The sequence below is a fragment of the Pleurodeles waltl genome, chromosome 4_2 (genome assembly GCF_031143425.1).
Source record: "Pleurodeles waltl isolate 20211129_DDA chromosome 4_2, aPleWal1.hap1.20221129, whole genome shotgun sequence".
Classification (NCBI taxonomy): domain Eukaryota; kingdom Metazoa; phylum Chordata; class Amphibia; order Caudata; family Salamandridae; genus Pleurodeles; species Pleurodeles waltl.
In genome coordinates, this window is record NC_090443.1 from 288503503 (window position 1) to 288526125 (window position 22623).

General features: G+C 46.0%; 1 protein-coding gene across 6 annotated transcripts in view; it reads left to right on the forward strand.

Annotated features, from left to right (window-relative positions):
* Positions 1-22623, forward strand: part of TXN2 (thioredoxin 2) — a 113322-nt gene that overhangs the window by 87412 nt on the left and 3287 nt on the right. Inside the window, exon 4 of one of the 6 annotated variants that reach the window (XM_069231187.1) lies at positions 17538-18531. The exons of the other annotated variants lie outside the window; for them this stretch is intronic. Within the exon in view, the coding sequence (XP_069087288.1) occupies positions 17538-17618 (81 nt within the window). The 3' untranslated portion in view covers positions 17619-18531. Of the gene's footprint in view, positions 1-17537; positions 18532-22623 lie in introns of those variants that run through there. 6 annotated transcript variants of the gene reach the window in all.

Below are 22623 nucleotides of genomic sequence, written 5' to 3' on the forward strand. Positions count from 1 at the left end.
TCAATACATTTTCCCCACGGGAACACTCAGAGCAGTCAATTAGTGCCCAGCCAGGGGGCACGCACCAATCTAGCATGGGCAGGCTTCGAAGATCTCAGGGTCCCAACGTCTCCCACTCAGGTACTGCTGTGCCCGGGTGATCATCTGCTTCTGAAGCCATACCCTTCCAGTGAGCCAGACTCCTGCCCCATCACCAGTCAGGGGTGCAAGTCTGATGCTGCTTCGCATGGTGTCATTCTGACTTAGAATGGGCACTGAGGCCTAGGCCAGTCCTGGAGAATGCAAGGTCATGGGCTTGTCCTGTGACCTATAGAGATACGACATGCATGAGCTCATAATTGAGGGCAGATGACTGACCATACCGTCTGTGTATTACATTAGGCTGTAGTGGCAGCATTCCTTGTTTTGTGAATTTGTAGTGTGACTAGTCCCAATTTCTCTTCGTCAGTGAGAGTGCAATCTGCTGCCCCTCTTGTGTAAAGCACCTCTTTAATGTGAAACCCAGACCCTTGCACTGACATCCTGCGTGTAAGTTGTGTGCATGTGCAGTGCATGTATAGCACATGTATGGTATTTGGACTGTGTGTTGTGTGGGTCTGGGTACTGGGGCCAGTCTGGGCCAGTTCCAGGATTTGTGGGACCATGGGCAGAATATAAACGTGTGAGGCCTTTCTAAGATGTAACATCACAGGAAGTGACCTCAATTAAGCATTAATTTTCTGGCATTGTTGAAGCAGCTTTGCAGGAAACTACTTACCTAGTATGGATACCACTAAAATGGCTAAATAATAATCCTAATAAACTAATTGCATATGTTTTAAGGCTGTATTATGTGGCTGAAAAGCTGGGTCTGTCCAAAACTGATAGGACTATTATGATGTTCACTAATAGTTTCCAGATTAGTGCATGATCAAAATTCCAAGTTAGATTGTCCCAGAGTTCTACAGTGGGACTTAAAGTCATTGTCTAGCCCTCTCTTTACTCTAGTGAAGTTGAAGATAAGGCATTTGGTTTTCAGCGGGCAGGGGCGATTAACAGAACAGATACATGCTAGATCAGGTGAGTGGCCGGCAAGAAGTGCAGCAAACAGAAAGCACAGATTTCCAAAGTTAAGAAGATGCAACTGCACAAATAGAATACACAGGTGGGGTGGTTAATATATTGGCAGGCAGATGCATCAAAAGCTGGAACACACCTGCAGATTGAGTACCTAAACACAGCAATTACTCATAAACTGCATCTTTTACAACAGATTTTTATTGAGTTTTACCAAGATAGCATGGCCAACCTGGTCAGAAGACAGAAAAAGAATAAAGCAAACCAAATAACTTTAAATAATAACAAAATATGTGCACAAGTAAACCCATTTGCCCCACCCTACCACACAGTGGCAATCCACATACTTCTCATTAGGCCAAAGTTCAATGCAGCTCTCCTTGTCTACCTTTCTTGTCGCTATAAGTTTTAATCTCTTCTTCAATACACGTGTTAATAGTACAAATCTGTTCCAAAACAATCCCTTTTATAGTTTTTCCACCATTGTCAGATTTTGCCTTGTTTCTGGGTGCATCCCCTTGTCTGGTACACAGCAATCTCCAGCCTCATGCAGTGATCCAAGCCCTGCTTCCGCACTGCCAGGGAACAGGAGTTTCGGCCTTCCATGCCTGGGCACTGTCTCTCTTTGACAGCGTTAGCCCAAGGAACAAGTTAGCCTGTTTCACCCCCCAACCACCAACACCACCACCACCCAAGCCCATCGGTGACATGTAATAGAGTCCGCTTCGGGTCCAATGTAATCGGCCAGAAAAGAACCTTGCCAAGACAAGCGGTCACTCCACTCCACACCATATGTATGAAATGTGCCATCGTCCACTCTGCAACGTAGGCACAACGGAGAACTCAATATTTCCATATGCCATAAACAATATCTTGGGTAGTAAGCCCTATTCGGTATTTGAGTTGAATAAGTTGGAGACGCACCAGTATGGTCGCCTTTCGAGGTGCTTTTTAACGCATCAGAACACTCATTATCATCTCATGTGTTAAGATTAGTCTCCCATGCGGTTCTAAGGGTTGACAGTGTGTGTGTTATGTATAACTACGGTCCATTATATTTTAGCAATTTTTTGATCTCCCAGAAGTAGTTCACCCTCTACATTCGGGCAGTGTCTCAAAGTGTCTAATGTAGGGGGCAGTAAGAGCTACAGATAGCAATCAGACTCGCAACAATGTAATTAATTTTCAAGCTGCAACTCCTGAAATGATTTAAAAACTGTGTCACTCATTACACCCCTAAAGTGGAGATATCTATGATCTCCCATTTCCTAAAACCTTCCAGGTGTGCCATCTGCTGCAGTACTGTACCGTGCCACAATGGGGTTATTCGATTAGATGTCCCCACCACCCAATGTGTCGCAAAGAGCCCTTCCATATATTCATGACTACTCGCTTTGCAGTGGGCAGAGAAGCAACCCTCCCTCCACCATATAAGTAGCTGAACAGAGGAGTCGCGCCCATCACCCATTTCACAGTATATATCTGTCACAATAACCCCCGCCCCAGTACATGGATTGGAAGCATTTGGTGAGTGCAATGCAAGGGGTTCCTCCGTCCCAAAGGAATCCAGTAAGGATAGATTTAATCTGTCTAAACCAGGACTGGGAAATAGCATATGGGTAATTCTGTAGCTGATAAAGACGGTCTGGGCAGAGAAACCATCTTAAATATAGCTGACCATCCCATTAAGGACAGTGGTAAGAGTGACCAGGTCTTTACCCAAGCCATGATCGGTACCAGGTTTCTTGATCACAGCAGTTTTGCATCCGATGACATATAGACCCCCAAATATCCGAGCTTCATTCAAAACCTTGTACTTGGGCATCCTTCCTAACTCAGACGGCTATAGTTCAACAACCAATGCAATAATAGCGGGAACAGAGGGCATCCCTGGCGTGTCACCGCTGGACTAAAAATGAGTCTGATACATGGCTTGCAACTCTAACTGTTGATGTCAGGCCCGTGTATAGCAACTGAACATAAGAAAGGAACCTGGGGCCGAAATCCAACCTCCGAAACAGGACAAACAGATAATTCCAACTAACGGAGTCAAACACTTTGTCCACCTCTGCCAGGAGCACTGCCGCCAGCCACCTCAGGTAATCAGCAAAGGCATTTGAGGCATAACAGATATTGTATCATGTGGCTCAGCCAGGCTTGAAGCCCGCCTGGTCCGGATGGACCAAATCTGGGATATGCTGTAATAGTCTATTTGCCAACGCCTTGGTGAGAAGTTTCGCCTCTACACTCAGGAGGTAAATCTGGCGATAGGAGGAGTGTTCATCCAGTGGGTGACCCGGCTTGGGGAAGCATGGCGACATCCACAGCAGTGTGAATCGCCGCTACGAAGTGTCTCCAAATTTTAAGCATGAAGGTCACCAAAAACTCACATGGAAGCCTATTCTTTACCCGACTGGAGCCCTGATAGGGCTGTTGATATTTCAGCCTCCAAAATGATCTCGTCTAGTTGGGCCTGTGAGGTGTCAAAGTGTGTTGAGGGGGAAAATAATCTACAAACTCAATCACCTGTTCAAGGGGTGAGTGCTTCCCATTGGGCATACAGGGCACCAAAATATATTGGTTAGATATGGGCGATTTCCTGCGGCTCCACAAAGTGTCCCCGGGAGGTCGTGAAGTGATAGGAGGGTGGCTGAAAGGTATGAAGCTTGGCACAGCCTATGGAGCAATCTGCTTGATTTGTCGACCCATTGATAAATCTGCTTTGTGCCACTTGCCAGGTCTGTTTGACCTCATCTAAAAGCAACAGTTGACATTGTTATTGAGCCGATCCCAACGGCCTCTGCAAAGCCTGTCTCTCTGTCTGGCGACTGTGCTCTTCCAGGTCTTGAATCTGCATCTCCAGATCCGTTAGGCCTTGCAGTCTGCACTGACACGCTCCCGTGCAGTAAGTAATATCTGCCCAGCAAAGGGCCGGCTTAAAGGCTTCCCTGCTCATTGCTGCGGATGATATTGTGCCCTCATTGAGGGCAAAGTGTTCCTCAATGAATTCCGTGAGGTGTAGCCTACATGCAGGGAGCTGCAAATGCCACTGTGACTGATGCCAGCACAAGTCTGGTTGCTGGGACCCTAGTCTGAGTCGCATAGCCACCGGGGAATGATCGGACAGTCCTGTAGCCAGGATGGTAACACCCAGCACTTTGTGCATATATGAGGTGGGGATATGAAAATGGTCCAACCAAGATGGGGTCTCTTGGGTTGTGGAAAAATCTTTGTAATTTGACTCGGGTGAATGGTGGGGTCTCCATACTTCAGTTAGACCTAAGACGAATATCAGGGCAGTGAATCTGGAGCCGCTCAGACCAACCACATCTCCGTATGTACGCCACCTCTTCACCAATGGATCCATGACACTGTCCCAGTCCCCACCAATCACTGCCAAACCACTGGGAGTTCTCCCCTTTCCACAGACGTGCAAAGAGGTCAACAAAGATCTCAAGATGATCGGAGGCATATATACAACAGAGTGTAATGGATATACCTTACTTACCCACAACCACGTGCCCAGGTGATGAGACCAGGTATTATCGGGCTGAAAGGGGATGCTTTTCTGTATCAGATTGTAGTGCCCCTGGACCCTCTTCTGAACCAAGAATGAAATACCTGACTGTACCCATACCTGACCAGACTGGGGGAGTGGGGGTTTATTGCTAAGGAGATGGGGTCTCTTGCATTATCAGGATGTTCGCCCCACCCTTTTAGCATACTTAAAGACTGCTCCACATTTAATCCTGTCCAAAATCCCCTGGACATTCCATGACACTAAGTGGATATGGCCCAAGAGGCTGTCGGGTCTCATTGTGGACATGATGTGTTAGAGTGTACATGCCTGTGCCATTGGATGTGAATATGGGTATAACAGAGTGGTGGGTCTATGCCTGTAACATTGTACAACCAATAACTTTACCCAAACGTCACCCCCTCACAAATACTTCAGCAAACAAGAAGTACCTATTACGGTCCCAATGGGGAATCCCAGTGTCTATGTCCAGTAGATCCCCGAACCCTGTTAGTATAGAACACTAGGAACTGACCAGCCACCATCTACAGGGCTGACAGTCGGTCACATAGCTTACCACACTGCTAGACATACATCATAATGTAAAAATAGGGTTCAGGTGTCAATTCATCCAATGTTGGAGAAGAAATGTGCGCTCCCTATGGGCCCTTACGACCCAACCCCATAGGTCTCTGTCTTGTCTATTATTCTGCCATGAAGACCGGGATTTGTCTTGCTGTTTTGTCTTGCTGTTTTGCCAGAGTTTTCATAGGGTGAGTAGAGAGACGCGGTGGAGTGTGAGGTTTCAGGGTCACTTTCTCATCAGTCCAGCGGACTATCTCCTCTGGTATCTCAAAGAAGTACACTTGTGAGTGAAATATGACTCTCAGAAGTGCCGATACAGAAGCATGTACTACAACTTTAAATCACAAAGGTGATGTTTGGCTGCTACAAAGGACTTGGGTTGTTGCAGAACCATCTTTGTGTAGTCTGGAAAGATCATAATGAGAGAAGATTGGTAGGTGATTTTATCCTGCGAGCTCGCATATTTAAGTATGGCATCCCTGTCTATGTAATTCAGGATTTAGCCAAACACCAGTCTAGGTTGTGCTCGAGGAGGGCTTTTTTTTATTTTTTTTTATTTTTAACCAGTGCCCGATGGGAGCATTCAACCACGAAGCAAGAAGAAAGGGTCTTTGCAAGTATCATGGAGCAGAGCCATTGTGCCAAGAAGGCATCCAGGGATTGGCCTTCTGGGAAGCCCAGGAATCTCAAGTTCTTTTGGCAAGATCTCCCCTTGGCGTCTTTAACCCACAGGGCTAATTCTTTGGTCCCCACCTCAAGTTGATTCCCCTTCTGTTGGAGCGTATTCACAGAGTCCTCAACTACTGAGACCGCCGTCTCTGCCTCGGTTATCTGTTCTACTGCTTGTCTAAGATCTTGGTGGAGCAAGTTGACCTCTGAGCCAGTAGCTCCAATCTCGGCATCCAATGTGTCCAGTGATCACTTTATGGCTGCCAAGAGAATTGCATTATCCAGTGTTGATGCCGCTCAGCCACAGACTCGGATTCTGCACAGCACCCTCAAGCTGTGCATATTGATCCATGGTGCACTATTTCACAGCGGCAGTAATGGTAGCTGTGAGATTATGTCCTCAAATCACATGGCTCATCCTAGCATCAAAGTCAACCTGCCAGGCCCCCTAACAGGAAAGGGGGGTGGCACAGGCACGATCACTGCAGGTGGGTAAGATTGCAGGCAGCAGTTCCTTCAAGGCTACTACTGCAAGATAGCAGCAGGCACCCTGCTACAAGCCACACACTGACCTAATCCAGTCATCTATGCAGCAGTGACATCCAGTGCATGTGTGTTTCCCTAAGGGAACTATGTGTCAATTATTACTCAGTAGAAAATGCCTTTTCCAGTGCAGCCCACGCTGAAGAATGCTGAGGTAGCAGAGCAATCAGTCAGAGCTTGTCCCACTGGTTCATTCAGGGCCATATCCATCCATGAATCTCAAAAGAGCATTGCTCTATGTAGTTTCTTTGTGACCAGTTGGAAGTAATAGAACAAGGTACCCAGTTTCTGTAGTGAATAGCAGGAGTCTGCAGCCCCGCCATCCCTCGAACGCATAAGCTGTACCGGCGTAGCAGGCAGAAGATCACTCAAGCTGGGGGAGGCCTGAGAAAGGGGGTCGCCCCCTCCCAAGTCAATGTCCTATCTGCCTCTCCCCTTGAGTTGTCGGTTCCCATTGTATGGCAGGTAAAACTGGTCAGGACGAGTACCACCATATATTACTGCCTGTAAGTTGCACGTGTCTGTGGGAGGGCAGGCTACTGAAATGAACACTCCATATCGGACTCCAGTCTTTTCACAAATTAGTGGGCCCTCATAAAGTCATCTGGGTCCCACCATACTTGACGGCCTGAGCTGCTGTCTCCCCTCAGAGCCCTTCGGGCACAGTTCAATGCTGTAGGCACGTAGTTTCTTTAATGTAGCGAAGTGCCGCAGGCCCAGAGGCTGGGAAATACTGCTGCCGCTGGAGTTAAGCCCGAAACCGCCACGCCCTCCTCTGTGACCTCAGCTGGCCAGCCGAGCACCACACATGCCCACAGTCAGGTGAGCAGAATCTCGTCTGATCGTCTAGAATGGCACCAACATCTTGGAGGCGATTCAGTCAAACGTCTCCCTTGGTGCTGACGATCCTCTCGGGGTATGCGGCAACACAGCTAAGTCCAACATTGCCTCAAGACTCTTGATTCTCCTGATGTCAGGGGGTTGTCCCAGGGAGCTTTATTTGTGCAGTGTGGGGAGGATTGTGATGGATAGTATATCGACCGCCGGTAGCTCTCCTAAAGTTCGGCTGCCGCGTTTGACGGTTAAGCCACACCCCTAAACTGCATTTTTAAGAGATTCAAAGAGAGGAACTAACTACTAACTTAAAGATATACAGAAGAGATGGCTAAAATGTGAAAGCAGTTTGTGACCAGGGGCAACAAAAGACTGCCAATGCTATACTGGGAGCCAGTGTCTAAAAGGAAACATTAAAGCAACAAAACAAAAAGTGCTTACTGTAGTAGACTCTGTGCAGTTGACTGCTATATGGAAAAGAAATGAAGCACCGTGTAATAGAGGGATAGGGGGAGGCCATGCGTGACTTGCAAGATAATGCTAAAGTAATACCAAAGAAACACAGTTTAAACAAATGTAAGTGATGTTTACCTAATATCTGAGAAGACACTTGCTAAATTGTAAAGGGACCAGAACCGTGTGCTCAACTCATATGTAAATTGAAAAGCAATAACCAAATTAAGCCCACTCTCAGTTAAATCCATTGAATCTTGGTTAAAGAGGTAATTGAATGTAAGACCATTTGCATTCACAGGTCGCTCCTGACACTCCCCAGGTAACTTCCAACCTCCAAAGCAAGATCTCCTTCCCTGAACCTACTGGCTACCTACTTGCATAGGCTCAGTGTTTAATAGATTACTCCATGTACATTGATGTACTCTGTGGAATGCCCCCTCTCCATGTATATTGATATACTCTGTGGAATGCCCCCTCTCTTCTCAGCTGCCCCCCTCCCCTATAGCCCTAAATTCCAGTACACTTCTTTTTTTTCCCTTCACCTACCACAGGAGGCCAATTCTACCTATGCTCCTGAAAACAGCCATTTCCCTAGGCATAGCTGTCAGCTCTTGAGGTCTGAGATTATTAGTTGTTGGAAGAGCACAGTTCATACTACATGGCAGACAGGCCCATTGTCATTATGCACATGACAGTGAGTGTGCTGGCTTTGCAAGCACAGTCAAACTAAAGCTGTGCGCACCAACCTTAAAACTGCAGCAGCCTTTTGGGTTGTGCACCAGTGGCCCAGCCAGGCCAAGCAAGAAGCCCAGTTTATCCACATTAATTAAAATAAATAATGTTCAGCAAGTGGTCCACTGTAGGCCCATCAGTCAACTGTGGATTCCCTGTCTTACCTACTTGAGCCTGACCCCCTTCCTTGGGCCTCACAGCACTTACGTCTTGCAGGGTGGACTGCTGTCCGGTATCACTTTGCAAGACATCTTGCACACACAGAGAAAACATTATTGGACGTAAGGGGGCTATTAGTCACAGAATAAGTTTTATAACCACCATCTCAAAATCAGTCCCTTTTAAAAGACGTAGCTAGACTGGCTCTTAACTGTACTAATCTGGTATGATTAATATGACACACTGTGTTTGATTTAACTTAATCTCCTGAGGTAAGCTTTGAGTGCTCGCTATTGCCACCTTTGGAAAGACAAATTTCTAAAAGGAATAACTGTTCTCCAAATTAAATAAAATAGCCAGTTCTGAAACAGCAATCGTAAACAGTGATATTCTTCACAGATATTGCTGATTAATCACTTATTGCCCCTGGCCCAAAGAAAAGGTCTCACAATATAATTCTGCTTTGTTCCTTTTACAGAAACATATCCTGGGACATTTGAGAAAAGAGTAGCAAAGATGTCAGAATATGCAGAGATGTTTTGAGCCTGCTGAAGATGCTTTGAGCTAAAACAACCACAGCTTCTTTTACATTGTTAGAAACTTATGATGAGGCGAGCAAGATACTGCAATGGGAATTTAGAGCTGAAGCTATAATCTCTAGATCTTCAGTTAGGATATGTGCAGGAAAGGGTCCCACTGGGAGTGAGATTTAATAGAAAGATCAAGAGGAGTAAAAGCAAGGAGTCTGAAATTCAGCACACATCTCAAAACTAAGACCATGTTTTTATGTGGAAAACAGATAAGGAATTGCAGTCTTTGGTTGAAGGATCAATGAACTTAGCAGCACACATTGGTCCAAAGAAATCTTTTCCTGTCCTCCAGCCTCTTACTTTTTTTTGCTGATTCTGCCCACTTACATCCATCTCTCCCCTACATGCTCTACTTTTCACATCATTTCTTCCCAACCTATTAACTGCATTTGCTGGTTCAGCACATTTTATATTACTTCACCTCTGCATTTTCTCCTCTTCACCTCTAATCTCTCCCCAAGCAGCTTACCTTCTCTTTCTGATTCTACCTCTCTTGCATCCATCTTTCCCCTCAATACTCTGCTTCTTTCCTCTTATGTTTCCACCCAGACTCCCACCTTCCCTTGTCTCAGGGGTGTGGAATTTAATATAATATCTACTTGTCCATGGGACAGGTTGCTTCTTAAATCTACGTGTCCTGTAAAAAAAAAAATCAACCTGTCTCTTTAGTGCCATGTAGTACGGCGACAAATTATGGCATCAATCTCATTATGTAAGAGCTCTGATAATAGCCTCTCTGATTTATGCCAGGGCTCCCCCTACAGTAGGGCTTGAATACTTGCAATTTCAATCTCGACTATAGCAATTTCCTTATTTTGCCACCTTTTCACAGATCTTCATACTGGGGCTAGAGGAAGCAGTAAGCAATAGTTCCTGGGCTGGAATGCCTTTGAGTCTGCAAACCTAACTTGCATGTTTTAAGGATTTTCACCGGCTCTTCTTTAATCTTTTCCCATAATGAGAAAGGTTGGAAATGTTCTCCTGACAACGGCAGAAGTAGTTCTTCCAGGGTGGAGCAAAAAGTGGTCGGAGCGAAAGTGAACTTTTAAACGCTCAATAGATTTTTACATGAGCAAATCTACACATATATATTTGCTTGTGCTAAAATACAGTTCACAAATATTTTCTTAGAACTATAATGTTCGATGGCATCTGTCGCTGTAGATACGCATGTTCTGCAATAGCTCGCCATCTGGTGTTGGGCCGGAGTGTTACAAGTTGTTTTTCTTCGAAGAAGTCTTTCGAGTCACGGGACCGAGTGACTCCTCCTTTTGTCTCCATTGCGCATGGGCGTCGACTCCATCCTCGATTGTTTTTTTTCCGCCATCGGGTTCGGACGTGTTCCTGTCGCTCCGAGTTTCGGAACAGAAAAAAATAGTTAATTTCGGAAGATTTTCGTCGGTATTGTTGCGTTCGGGATCGGCATACTTAGATTCAACACCGCATCGAAGATCGAAGAGCTCCGGTGCCCTTCGGGGTAGTTTTTCGATCCTCCGTCGGGGCCTGGTCGGCCCGACCGCGTGCTGAAGAACGCCGATGGAACGGACCCCGTTCCGTTTCTGCCCCAAATGCCACAATAAATACCCCTACACAGACCAACACTTGGTCTGCAACCTGTGCCTGTCACCTGAGCACAGCGAAGACACCTGCGAGGCCTGTCGTGCGTTCCGGTCCCGAAAAACACTCCGAGACCGTCGAGCCAGAAGACTTCAAATGGCGTCCGCACCGACAGCCCGACGGGAGTTCGAGGAACAGGAAGAGGAAGGTACCTTCTCGATCCAAGACTCAGACTCCGAAGGATTCGACGATACACAAACCGTGAGTAAGACGTCGAAAACCACACAAAGAAACATTTACAAGGCCCAGGGGACGCCACTGCCACCAGGCCATGGCTCAACCCATAAAATCGGTGACCGACCGTCGGCACCGAAAAAGGCCCAAACAGTGCCGAGATCGTCCGACTCCGGTCGAGACACCGGCACGCAGCCTTCTCGGGACCGAGAAAGTGCTGGAGACAAGCCTCGACACCGAGATGCCGGTGTGGACACGGCTCGACGCCGAGACAGCGGCACCGAAACAGATCGACGCCGAGAGGTTTCGGCCCCGAAAAGGAAAAAAGTCACCTCGGAGCCGAAAAAACACGCAGACAAAGTTTCGACGCCGAAACAAACTGCAAGCGACCCAGCTTCAGGCTCTTATACAGAAGAGCACTCGCTAACCTCCCAAATGCAGAAGCATAGGTTTGAGGAAGAGCTACAAGCAACTGATGCGGACCATACGCAAAAGCGTATCTTCATTCAGCAGGGGACAGGAAAAATAAGCACCCTTCCCCCCATTAGGAGAAAGAGAAGGTTGGAGTTCCAGACGGAACAAGCACCACAACCAAAAGTGGTGAAAAGAGTTACACCACCACCCTCTCCTCCGCCCGTGATTAACGTTTCACCAGCACAAACGCCATCACACTCCCCAGCTCACACCACCATGAGCCAGGGTGACCAAGACCAGGACGCATGGGACCTATACGACGCCCCAGTGTCAGATAACAGCCCAGAGGCATACCCTACAAAACCATCTCCACCAGAAGACAGCACCGCGTACTCTCAGGTGGTGGCTAGAGCAGCACAATTTCACAACGTAAGCCTCCACTCAGAACAGGTCGAGGATGATTTCTTGTTCAACACACTCTCCTCCACCCACAGCTCCTACCAAAGCCTGCCTATGCTCCCTGGTATGCTCCGGCACGCAAAAGACATATTTAAGGACCCGGTCAAAAGTAGGGCAATCACACCAAGGGTGGAAAAAAAGTATAAGCCGCCTCCTACAGACCCGGCTTTCATCACAACACAGCTGCCACCAGACTCTGTTGTTGTAGGAGCAGCTAGGAAAAGGGCCAACTCTCACACATCTGGAGATGCACCACCCCCAGATAAAGAAAGCCGCAAGTTTGATGCAGCTGGTAAGAGAGTCGCAGCACAAGCTGCAAACCAGTGGCGCATCGCGAACTCCCAGGCACTACTTGCGCGCTATGACAGAGCCCACTGGGACGAGATGCAACATCTCATTGAACATCTGCCCAAAGACTTCCAAAATAGGGCAAAACAAGTGGTTGAGGAGGGACAGGCCATCTCCAACAACCAGATCCGCTCCTCCATGGACGCTGCAGATACAGCTGCACGGACAATTAATACATCTGTAACTATCAGAAGGCATGCATGGCTCCAAACGTCTGGATTTAAACCAGAGATTCAACAAGCAGTTCTCAATATGCCTTTTAATGAAAAAGAACTGTTCGGTCCAGAAGTGGACACAGCGATTGAGAAACTCAAAAAAGATACGGACACTGCCAAAGCCATGGGCGCACTCTACTCCCCGCAGAGCAGAGGGAATTACAGCTCATTCCGTAAAACGCCCTTTCGAGGGGGGTTTCGGGGTCAAAGCACACAAGCCAGCACCTCACAAGCCACACCGTCCAGTTACCAAGGACAGTATAGAGGAGGTTTTCGGGGACAATATAGAGGAGGGCAATTCCCTAGAAATAGAGGAAGATTCCAAAGCCCCAAAACCCCTACTACTAAACAGTGACTCACATGTCACTCACCCCCTCCACACAACACCAGTGGGGGGTCGAATAGGTCATTATTACAGAGCATGGGAGAAAATCACTACAGACACTTGGGTTCTAGCAATTATCCAACATGGTTACTGCATAGAATTTCTACAGTTCCCTCCAAACATACCACCAAAAGCACAAAATTTAACAACACACCATTCCAATCTCCTAGAGATAGAAGTGCAGGCACTATTGCAAAAGAATGCAATCGAATTAGTGCCAAACACACAAATAAACACAGGAGTTTACTCACTGTACTTTCTGATACCAAAGAAGGACAAAACACTGAGACCAATCCTAGACCTCAGAGTAGTCAACACTTTCATCAAATCAGACCACTTCCACATGGTCACACTACAAGAAGTATTGCCATTGCTAAAGCTGCACGACTACATGGCAACTTTAGACCTCAAGGATGCTTATTTCCATATACCAATTCACCCATCGCACAGGAAATACCTAAGGTTTGTATTCAAAGGAATACATTACCAATTCAAGGTACTGCCTTTCGGATTAACAACCGCACCAAGAGTCTTTACCAAATGTCTAGCGGTAGTCGCTGCACACATCAGAAGGCAGCAAATACATGTGTTCCCATATCTAGACGACTGGCTAATCAAGGCCCATTCGTTAATAGAGTGCTCAAATCACACAAATCATATCATACAAACCCTCTTCAAACTAGGGTTCACCGTCAATTTCACAAAATCCAAAATTCGGCCACGCAAGGTACAACAATACCTGGGAGCCATAATAGACACATCAAAAGGAGTAGCCACTCCAAGTCCACAAAGAATTCAAAATTTCAACACCATCATACAACGCATGTATCCAACACAAAAGATACAAGCAAAGATGGTATTACAACTCCTAGGCATGATGTCATCATGCATAGCCATTGTCCCAAACGCAAGACTGCACATGAGGCCCTTACAACAATGCCTAGCATCACAGTGGTCTCAAGCACAGGGTCACCTTCTAGATCTGGTGTTAATAGACCGCCAAACTTACCTCTCGCTTCTGTGGTGGAACAACATAAATTTAAACAAGGGGCGGCCTTTCCAAGACCCAGTGCCACAATACGTAATAACAACAGATGCTTCCATGACAGGGTGGGGAGCACACCTCGATCAACACAGCATACAAGGACAATGGAACGTACATCAAACAAAACTGCATATCAATCACCTAGAACTTCTTGCAGTTTTTCAAGCACTAAAAGCTTTCCAACCAATAATAGTTCACAAATACATTCTCGTCAAAACAGACAACATGACAACAATGTATTATCTAAACAAGCAGGGAGGGACGCACTCCACGCAGTTAAGCATGTTAGCACAAAAAATTTGGCATTGGGCAATTCACAACCAAATTCGCCTAATTGCACAGTTTATACCAGGGATACAAAATCAACTCGCAGACAATCTCTCTCGAGATCACCAACAGGTCCACGAATGGGAAATTCACCCCCAAATACTGAACACTTATTTCAAACTCTGGGGAACACCTCAGATAGACTTGTTTGCGACAAGGGAGAACGCAAAATGCCAAAACTTCGCATCCAGATACCCACACAAACAATCCCAAGGCAATGCCCTATGGATGAACTGGTCAGGGATATTTGCTTACGCTTTTCCTCCTCTCCCTCTCCTTCCTTACCTGGTAAACAAACTCAGTCAAAGCAAACTCAAACTCATATTGATAGCACCAACTTGGGCAAGGCAACCCTGGTACACAACGCTGCTAGACCTATCAGTGGTACCCTGCATCAAATTGCCCAACAGGCCAGATCTGTTGACACAGCACAACCAAAAGATCAGACACCCAGATCCAGCATCGCTGAATCTAGCAATCTGGCTCCTGAAATCCTAGAATTCGGGCACTTACAACTTACCCAAGAATGTATGGAAGTCATAAAACAAGCAAGAAGGCCATCCACCAGGCACTGCTATGCAAGTAAATGGAAGAGGTTTGTTTGCTACTGCCATATTAATCAAATACAACCATTACACACAACTCCAGAACATGTAGTGGGTTACTTGCTTCACTTACAAAAATCTAACCTAGCTTTCTCTTCCATTAAGATTCACCTTGCAGCAATATCTGCATACCTGCAGACTACCTATTCAACTTCCCTATATAAAATACCAGTCATTAAAGCATTCATGGAGGGCCTTAGGAGAATTATACCACCAAGAACACTACCTGTTCCTTCATGGAACCTAAATGTTGTCCTAACTAGACTTATGGGTCCACCTTTTGAACCCATGCACTCCTGCGACATACAGTTCCTAACCTGGAAGGTGGCATTTCTCATCGCCATTACTTCCCTGAGAAGAGTAAGCGAGATTCAGGCGTTTACTATACAGGAACCTTTTATACAACTACACAAAAATAAAGTCGTCCTAAGGACCAATCCTAAATTTTTGCCAAACGTTATTTCACCGTTCCATCTAAATCAAACAGTGGAACTTCCGGTGTTCTTTCCACAGCCAGATACCGTAGCTGAAAGGGCACTACATACATTAGATGTCAAAAGAGCATTAATGTATTACATTGACAGAACAAAGAACATCAGAAAGACTAAACAACTCTTTATTGCATTTCAAAAACCTCATGCAGGAAACCCAATTTCAAAACAAGGTATAGCCAGATGGATAGTTAAATGCATCCAAATCTGCTACCTTAAAGCTAAACGACAGCTGCCCATTACACCAAGGGCACACTCAACCAGAAAGAAAGGTGCTACCATGGCCTTTCTAGGAAACATCCCAATGCAAGAAATATGTAAGGCAGCCACATGGTCTACGCCTCACACATTCACCAAGCACTACTGTGTAGACGTGTTATCCGCACAACAAGCCACAGTAGGTCAAGCTGTATTAAGGACATTATTTCAGACTACTTCCACTCCTACAGGCTGATCCACCGCTTTTGGGGAAATAACTGCTTACTAGTCTATTGCAGAACATGCGTATCTACAGCGACAGATGCCATCGAACTGAAAATGTCACTTACCCAGTGTACATCTGTTCGTGGCATCAGTCGCAGTAGATTCGCATGTGCCCACCCGCCTCCCCGGGAGCCTGTAGCAGTTTGGAAGTTACCTTCAATTATTTATATATGTATCATCTCAACCTTAAATAAGTGCATACTTAGTCACTCCATTGCATGGGCACTATTACTACAATTCAACTCCTACCTCACCCTCTGCGGGGAAAAACAATCGAGGATGGAGTCGACGCCCATGCGCAATGGAGACAAAAGGAGGAGTCACTCGGTCCCGTGACTCGAAAGACTTCTTCGAAGAAAAACAACTTGTAACACTCTGGCCCAACACCAGATGGCGAGCTATTGCAGAACATGCGAATCTACTGCGACTGATGCCACGAACAGATGTACACTGGGTAAGTGACATTTTCATTCCTGGTCTACTTATGTAAGTTCTTGTGAATTCATGAAAGGCACTAATTCCAAGACCTATACCATGGGTGCACTTGTGTGACCTTCTTTAAGAATTGGGTCCCTAATTAGGTCTGGCGTTAACAATGACACTTAGTTTTTATTAAACTTGTATTTCTCTCTATCGGCTGGCTTTACCGTGAGTTGATCGCATTCTGCTCTTCCACAAGGAGCATATTGGCCCACAAAGTAGTCTTGTTCAGTGCCAGAAACTACTTTAGCAATCAGTGGTGTAACGAAATTGGAGGGGAGCCCCCCTCCAGACTTGCTCAGGTCAGGTACTGTGCTGAGATGACCCCGTGGGTCGGAGGGGCTGCATGGCCTTTGTTACACCACTGGTGGCAAATGTGCTTTTTGAGAACAAACCGTTTTTTCTTTCTGCCAGTGTTTGTTATAATTGTGAGAGCCTGGCAGCTCCCACAACAATAAAGTGTTACAAAAGCCATGTCAAAACAAGACAAGCATTTACAAAATCAAAAGGCTCCCAAAAAATGTCGGATCAGTTGGTTTTGCCAGTGCTTGTTCATTTTCATGCTTCTCATAATCCTTTTGAAAATGGTTACACTGATTTTTCCATAAGGAATATTCTTGGGAAATACTAGCATGCATAAACACATTTTACTAAATGACGTTTCAAAGAAACGTTACTTAATTTTTTCTGAACACTTTATTTTGAAAACCAAAGAATCCTCACCCTTTTTTATAAGCTTCTACACAGATTTGCATCTAATCAGAGAGCATTCTGGGAGCATTGTACTTAGCCTCATATTGTTGAACTTTTCAAATGTGTGTACAGTAATTTTTTTTTTTTTTTTTTTTTAAACTGGAACCGCTGCCAGTAGTGCAGTGTCTCCTTAAGATTTATTTACAGCGCTCACCCTAGTGATGAAGGCTTTTCATTAATGAACCATAAATAAATGTTCAGACAGCATTAACATGTGGACACACACATTGCCTCAACTGCAGACAGTTTCCTTCTTTGTGAATTGGCAGCCAAAGGGTCTATGCTGCAGGGGTTGGGCCTACTTGCCCACAGACAAAATTCCACATCCCTGCTTGTCTTAACTTGTTTTTGCTGATTCTATCCCTTTACATCAACTTATCCCTTGTCCCCAGCCTCTTCTTGCTCGTTATACCTCTTTTACAAATGCATCTTCCTTTCAAACGCCGCTCTTTACCACTCTTCTCCTCCTAGCCTCTTAGCTTGTTTCAGATGCTTTACTCCTTTACATACAACCCTCCCCTTCCACTGTCTGAATGATTTTTACACGGTTGCATGAATTCTTCAGAATCTAACCTTACTCTCTTTTGCATGCTATTATAGGTGGGCAAGCCGCTGAAACTTCAAGCCGGAGGCCTGGTTCTGCTCAGCTCAAGTTCCTCTTGGAACCTTGAGCCCAAATGATCCAAGCTTTCACATAAGGTGATGTGTCCTTATGGCTACAGCAGCCCACCATGCATCATGAGGAGCAGGATTGAGCCCCGGCCTCCTCTCAGCAATTTAGGAATCCAGGCAAATCTCTATGCTGGAAAATAAATTAATGTAGTCTGTTGTAAAGTGCTCTTATGTGCATTTCCAAGGTTCGTGGTATGTAAACCTGCCAGAAATACAATGTGGACTGTGCCGGTCACCAAGGCTGTAGTCCCACCCTCCCAACAATTAAAGACAAAGCATTAAGCTTTAATGGCTTAACGAGGTACCTACGTAGTTCCTGAATTGCACAGTGGGAAACTGGAAAATCTAGCATCAATCACAGTTTCCCTACTTGACCAAATTGTGTAATTCTAGAGAAATGGTTTATTTCACCAACCTCCATTTTGTTTATTATCACACATTGAAATACATGGTCAGGGTGTGTGCTCTACAACACCTCGTGTTTGATGTAATAAACTACTAATTTTGCTCCGTGATTAATAAGAAGCTAGCCCACATATTGGGTATACATGAATCCAGACATGCCTCGTAGTCAGAGCACTGAAAATATGCAATTTTGTGGTTTTGCATTTTCCACATAAATTTCCGCATAATCTGCAACTTTAAAAAAAAAAAAAAAAATTGTTCGTAGTTCAAACGGATCAAAAAATTACTAAATATTCAGCAATACTTGTTACACAGTGGAAAGCCCCTTGCAAAGATTGACTGGACATCTGTTTGTTGCTTATTGCTGTAAATGGATGCCAGACTTGTACTAAGTAGATAAAACCCTTTGCCCGGATGGTATTATTTTATCTTTTTTACCTTGTTATTATGATCACAAAATGTGTGATATTATTCCACATAATTTGTCTTTACTTGATGAATAAATTAGTAAACTCTGTTGCCTAATGTTTTCCTTTGCTGCTACATTCTTACTGGCCCTGCTCTTAGTTCACTAATACCAGGATCATCAGGGCAGATGCAGGAATGTTTCTCATTTTGTGTTTTAAAAACTCTCACTTTTAGTAAATACATCTCAATTAAGTTATATAATCGGGTGAACAAAGGTAAAACGTTTGTATGTTAAATGTATATATTTTTTTTCATTTTGATGCCGCAGTCTCCCTTTCTTCCATCGTAGGTGAGTAATGCCCATTGGTGATGGGATATGACTCTTTCTTTAGTTGTGAGCCCTGCAGGATATCCTGCTTTTGATTCATGTAGGGACAGGGCTCGCATCACACCTCATGGCGCTTCAAGCATCCATCTAATCCGGTTATCATGCTGATGCATCGATTAGATTTCTGAAGCCCTTTCAGCCCATGGCTGTGAGACCCAGGGGAGAGCCTCCCTCTCTCCCTTCCCTGGGCCTTGCGGCACTGAACCTCTGCTGCTCCATGGCCCTTCTTAAACAGTAAAGATTTTGAAAGCCAGTATTCCTTTGCAGGGCCCCTTCGTTGTGAGCAGCTGTGAGGTCCTGTGCAGCCGCCCAAACTTAGCGCCGGCCCTGGGGCTAGTGGTATGCATTTTTGATGCCTTATGTTTAGCATGGCACAAAATTGACGAGGACACCTTCCCCCCCCCCCCCACCCACCCCCAGGCCGTGTAAGTATTTTGCCTACATTCCCGGGTTGTGAAGTAAGAAGGATGGAGGCAGGTCTCCCTTTAGGCATTATTTGAATTCCTTGTAAGAAAAGGACTGCTGCTTAGTTCTTCTGAGCTCTGCCATTAGGTAGATGTTTAGGGGTGTGGTGTGGGACTGCAGTATCTCTTATTCAACATAAGGATGTTGTTAGACAGGGAAGGCTCTTTAGTCTGACTTTGATTACTGCGTCAGGAAGGTGATAGCAGTCCGTTTGCTGAGAACTCACCCCTGGGTTTCTGCATGTCTGCTCAGAGATCGAAGGATTGTTTCTGGCACCACAGGAGAAGAGACTGTTCCGGGGGAAGAAGCCCAGCTTGTTTCTGGGGTGTGGTACACCCAAATGTAGCTGAACTGGTAAGAGGGATCAAAGCTAGACCCGATCGATCTGAAGTCTGCAAAGGCCATTTGTGTTCAGTTGTAGCTTCCAGTGTGTCTTTTGTAAAGAATTATTCACATAGTTGTCACCTTGCGGCCTGGCATACCGCAATCAACCCCAAGGGCCTAGTGCTGCTGCTGCCACCCAAGGTGCATACCCAAGAAGAACTGCTGCATCGACCAAAAGGGCCACAATGGCGAGGATGACCCATCACCTGCGTTGGCCTCCAAGGCCACAACTGCCAAAGATGACCATTCACTGCACTGGACCCCAGAGCCACAGCTACTGAAAATGAACGCCTACCTGTGTTGGGCCAAATGCTGTAACCAACGACAAGCCTGCTAATTGAGTTACTCAACACCTGTGATTCTGAAGGTGGTTAGACTGCTGTCCATGGTCTCTGGCCCTGGTGCTGATGCTCCTGAATGTCATGCCGGGTGCTCCCAAGCATCATGGAACATGTAACGTCTTACTGTGTCTGCACAAACAGACTGTGACTAAACTTGATGCAACTGAACTGATCTATGGGTCAGTTTTGGGGGTAATCTCTAGGTAATCTGCACCTGTGCCTAGCCTATGCTTGTACGTATATCTTTGCCTAGGTCACACAAGAGAGAGAAGGGAGGGTTGGAAGTGAGCACCATAAGGATCGCTGCATTTCAATAGATCCAAGGGGGGCTCTACAACCTGCGAACCACCATTGGGGTGAGTAATATATAGTACCACTTTGTGATTAAAGTACTTTCTTTTACACGGAAAACTAGCTCTGGGATAGACAATATTTTATTGTGTCTGTTGGTTGACTGTTGAGTGCCCCACACACCTCCCTGAGAAGCCTGTGACTGCTTCCTCTTGCTACACAGAGGGTGAAGTGCAGAGGTTGTACTTGCCATGTTTGCAGAGCGATAAGATGGACTTTAGGACACCAGTGGAAAACAACCTCAGCCAGCAGGGTGGGCCCAGTAGCCACTGTTTGCCCTCTGGCATACCAAATGGGGCCTGACACCTTGCACCCAATATTGTTAGACCAGACTGACTGCCTTTTCCTAAACAATGTATCCACCTTGGTACAGTCCATGCTACCAGGTTGAACTCTGGTTTATTGCTGCAATTTGCCAAAATTATGCAAGCATCCAGGGTAAAGGGGTGACCTGTGCGTTTTTCTACTTCAGTCATGCAGTGTTTTCATGAGATCTAAACCCCTATGAGGTAGGTTGCACCTGTGTAGCCAATAATATGTGCCTCTAGGGAACAGGAGGAAAAGACCCACCCCACAGTACTCCACCACTGCCTTCACAGATCTCGCTAGGTTGCATTTGGAATGCAATGTCACCTCTGTGCAGCGAAGTGACGCCTCTGTTCCACCCGGCTCTTCAATGAAAGTAATGTTTCTGAAACCGGGCAGCCAGTGACTTAGGTGCTTAATGGGAATAGTATGGGTAACTACAGACACCTCAGTCTCTCCACCCACCTGCCCCACCCCACAGCCGAAGGTTTTCTTTACTGTCGATAGTGTTCAAAGCTGGCGCACGGTGGCAACAGTGTCCGATTCTTGTGGTCAGCCGATCTCCTTTTCTCCTCCAGGGTACAGTTTCTTAAAATTAGGCAAAATACACCCAGTTGAACTGCTGCCTCCAGATTTGGAGCTCCGTCATTATGCTGACTGTGGATCTGACCACAAAACATGGCACCTAGGCATTGCCTGGGTCTAGCCAAGGTTCCTAAACCTGTTACCTTGACTAAAATGTGACTCGTATGAAAGGTTAGAACTGAAATCTCATTTGAGTGATGGCACGCACAGAATAGTTTCCACTTAAGGAGTCGTTCTTATAAGTAAGTAGTCGTGCAGTCACTACATTAAGTGAGCTTAGGTAGTTGCCTATTAGCGTTATCATAAAAATCCACTAGAAGGTAGCCCATTTCAGGGTGAATGAGGCTCTCTCATCTCTGTTCCTGATTCAGATGCACCCAGGCAGGGCTGCCCCCCTCTCGCCCCTCTTATTTGCTCTGGCCATAGAGCCCCTCGCTGTGTGAGTCTGCTGTGATGCTCAGGTATGAGAATTTGACAGAGTGTGACTGTGTCCTCCATCACCACCCTCAATGTGGATATCATTCTGTTCCTCTTCTACCCATTGGTCACAATACCTCGCCTAATCCATATGCTCGAGGTTAATAAAGAGACATCTGGCCTCTGGGTTAATTGTCGAAGACCCTTTTGACCCCCCTGAGAGGCGATTGTGGTGGCGGAAACCGGTGGTGGCGATTGTCTGTCGCCTCAGCTTAAAATAATTAGGAATTCACATTGCACTAGAGCCTGGTTTGACTTGGAGCCTTAACCTGAGACCGTTAATGCTCAAAACCCGAAACGAACTTGATAGATGATCCAAGCTACTGCTTAACATTCTGGGCAGGGTCGACCTGATAAAAATAATAGTCATACCACTGTGTCTATATGTGCTTCTCAATTTCCCTGAGTTGGTTTCGAGAACTGATGGCCAGTGTGCTCGTTCTTATGGCTAAACCAGCCCACACCTGATAGCCTTAGTAAATGTGTGCAATCCACATTTGATGGTGAAATGGCCATAGTGAATGTCCTTCATTGGGCAGCGCAGACCCTGGTCCTCAATGACTGGCTGAATGGGGTCTGGTGCAATCCTGTCTTCCGAGGGGAAAGTCGCAGTAATCATCCACAACGTTCTAGTGTTCCTCTATCGCCCTCTATCTCGCGGGCCCTTCCGGAGGTCACCGGGGTGCTGCTGCTTGCATGGAGATCAGGGCTGCAGTGGATTGAGTGGGACACAGGGTGATACGCGAAACACCCCTCTGGAAGAGTCGATGTTCGGAACACTTAGTCCGACTTGAGGTATGTGGTGGCTGGGACTTTAGCAGAATATCAAAAGTTCGGCATGTCTGGCAGGGGGCACAAATAAAGCCCTTCCAAGATCTCCAAACTGAATGTAACTGGCACGACT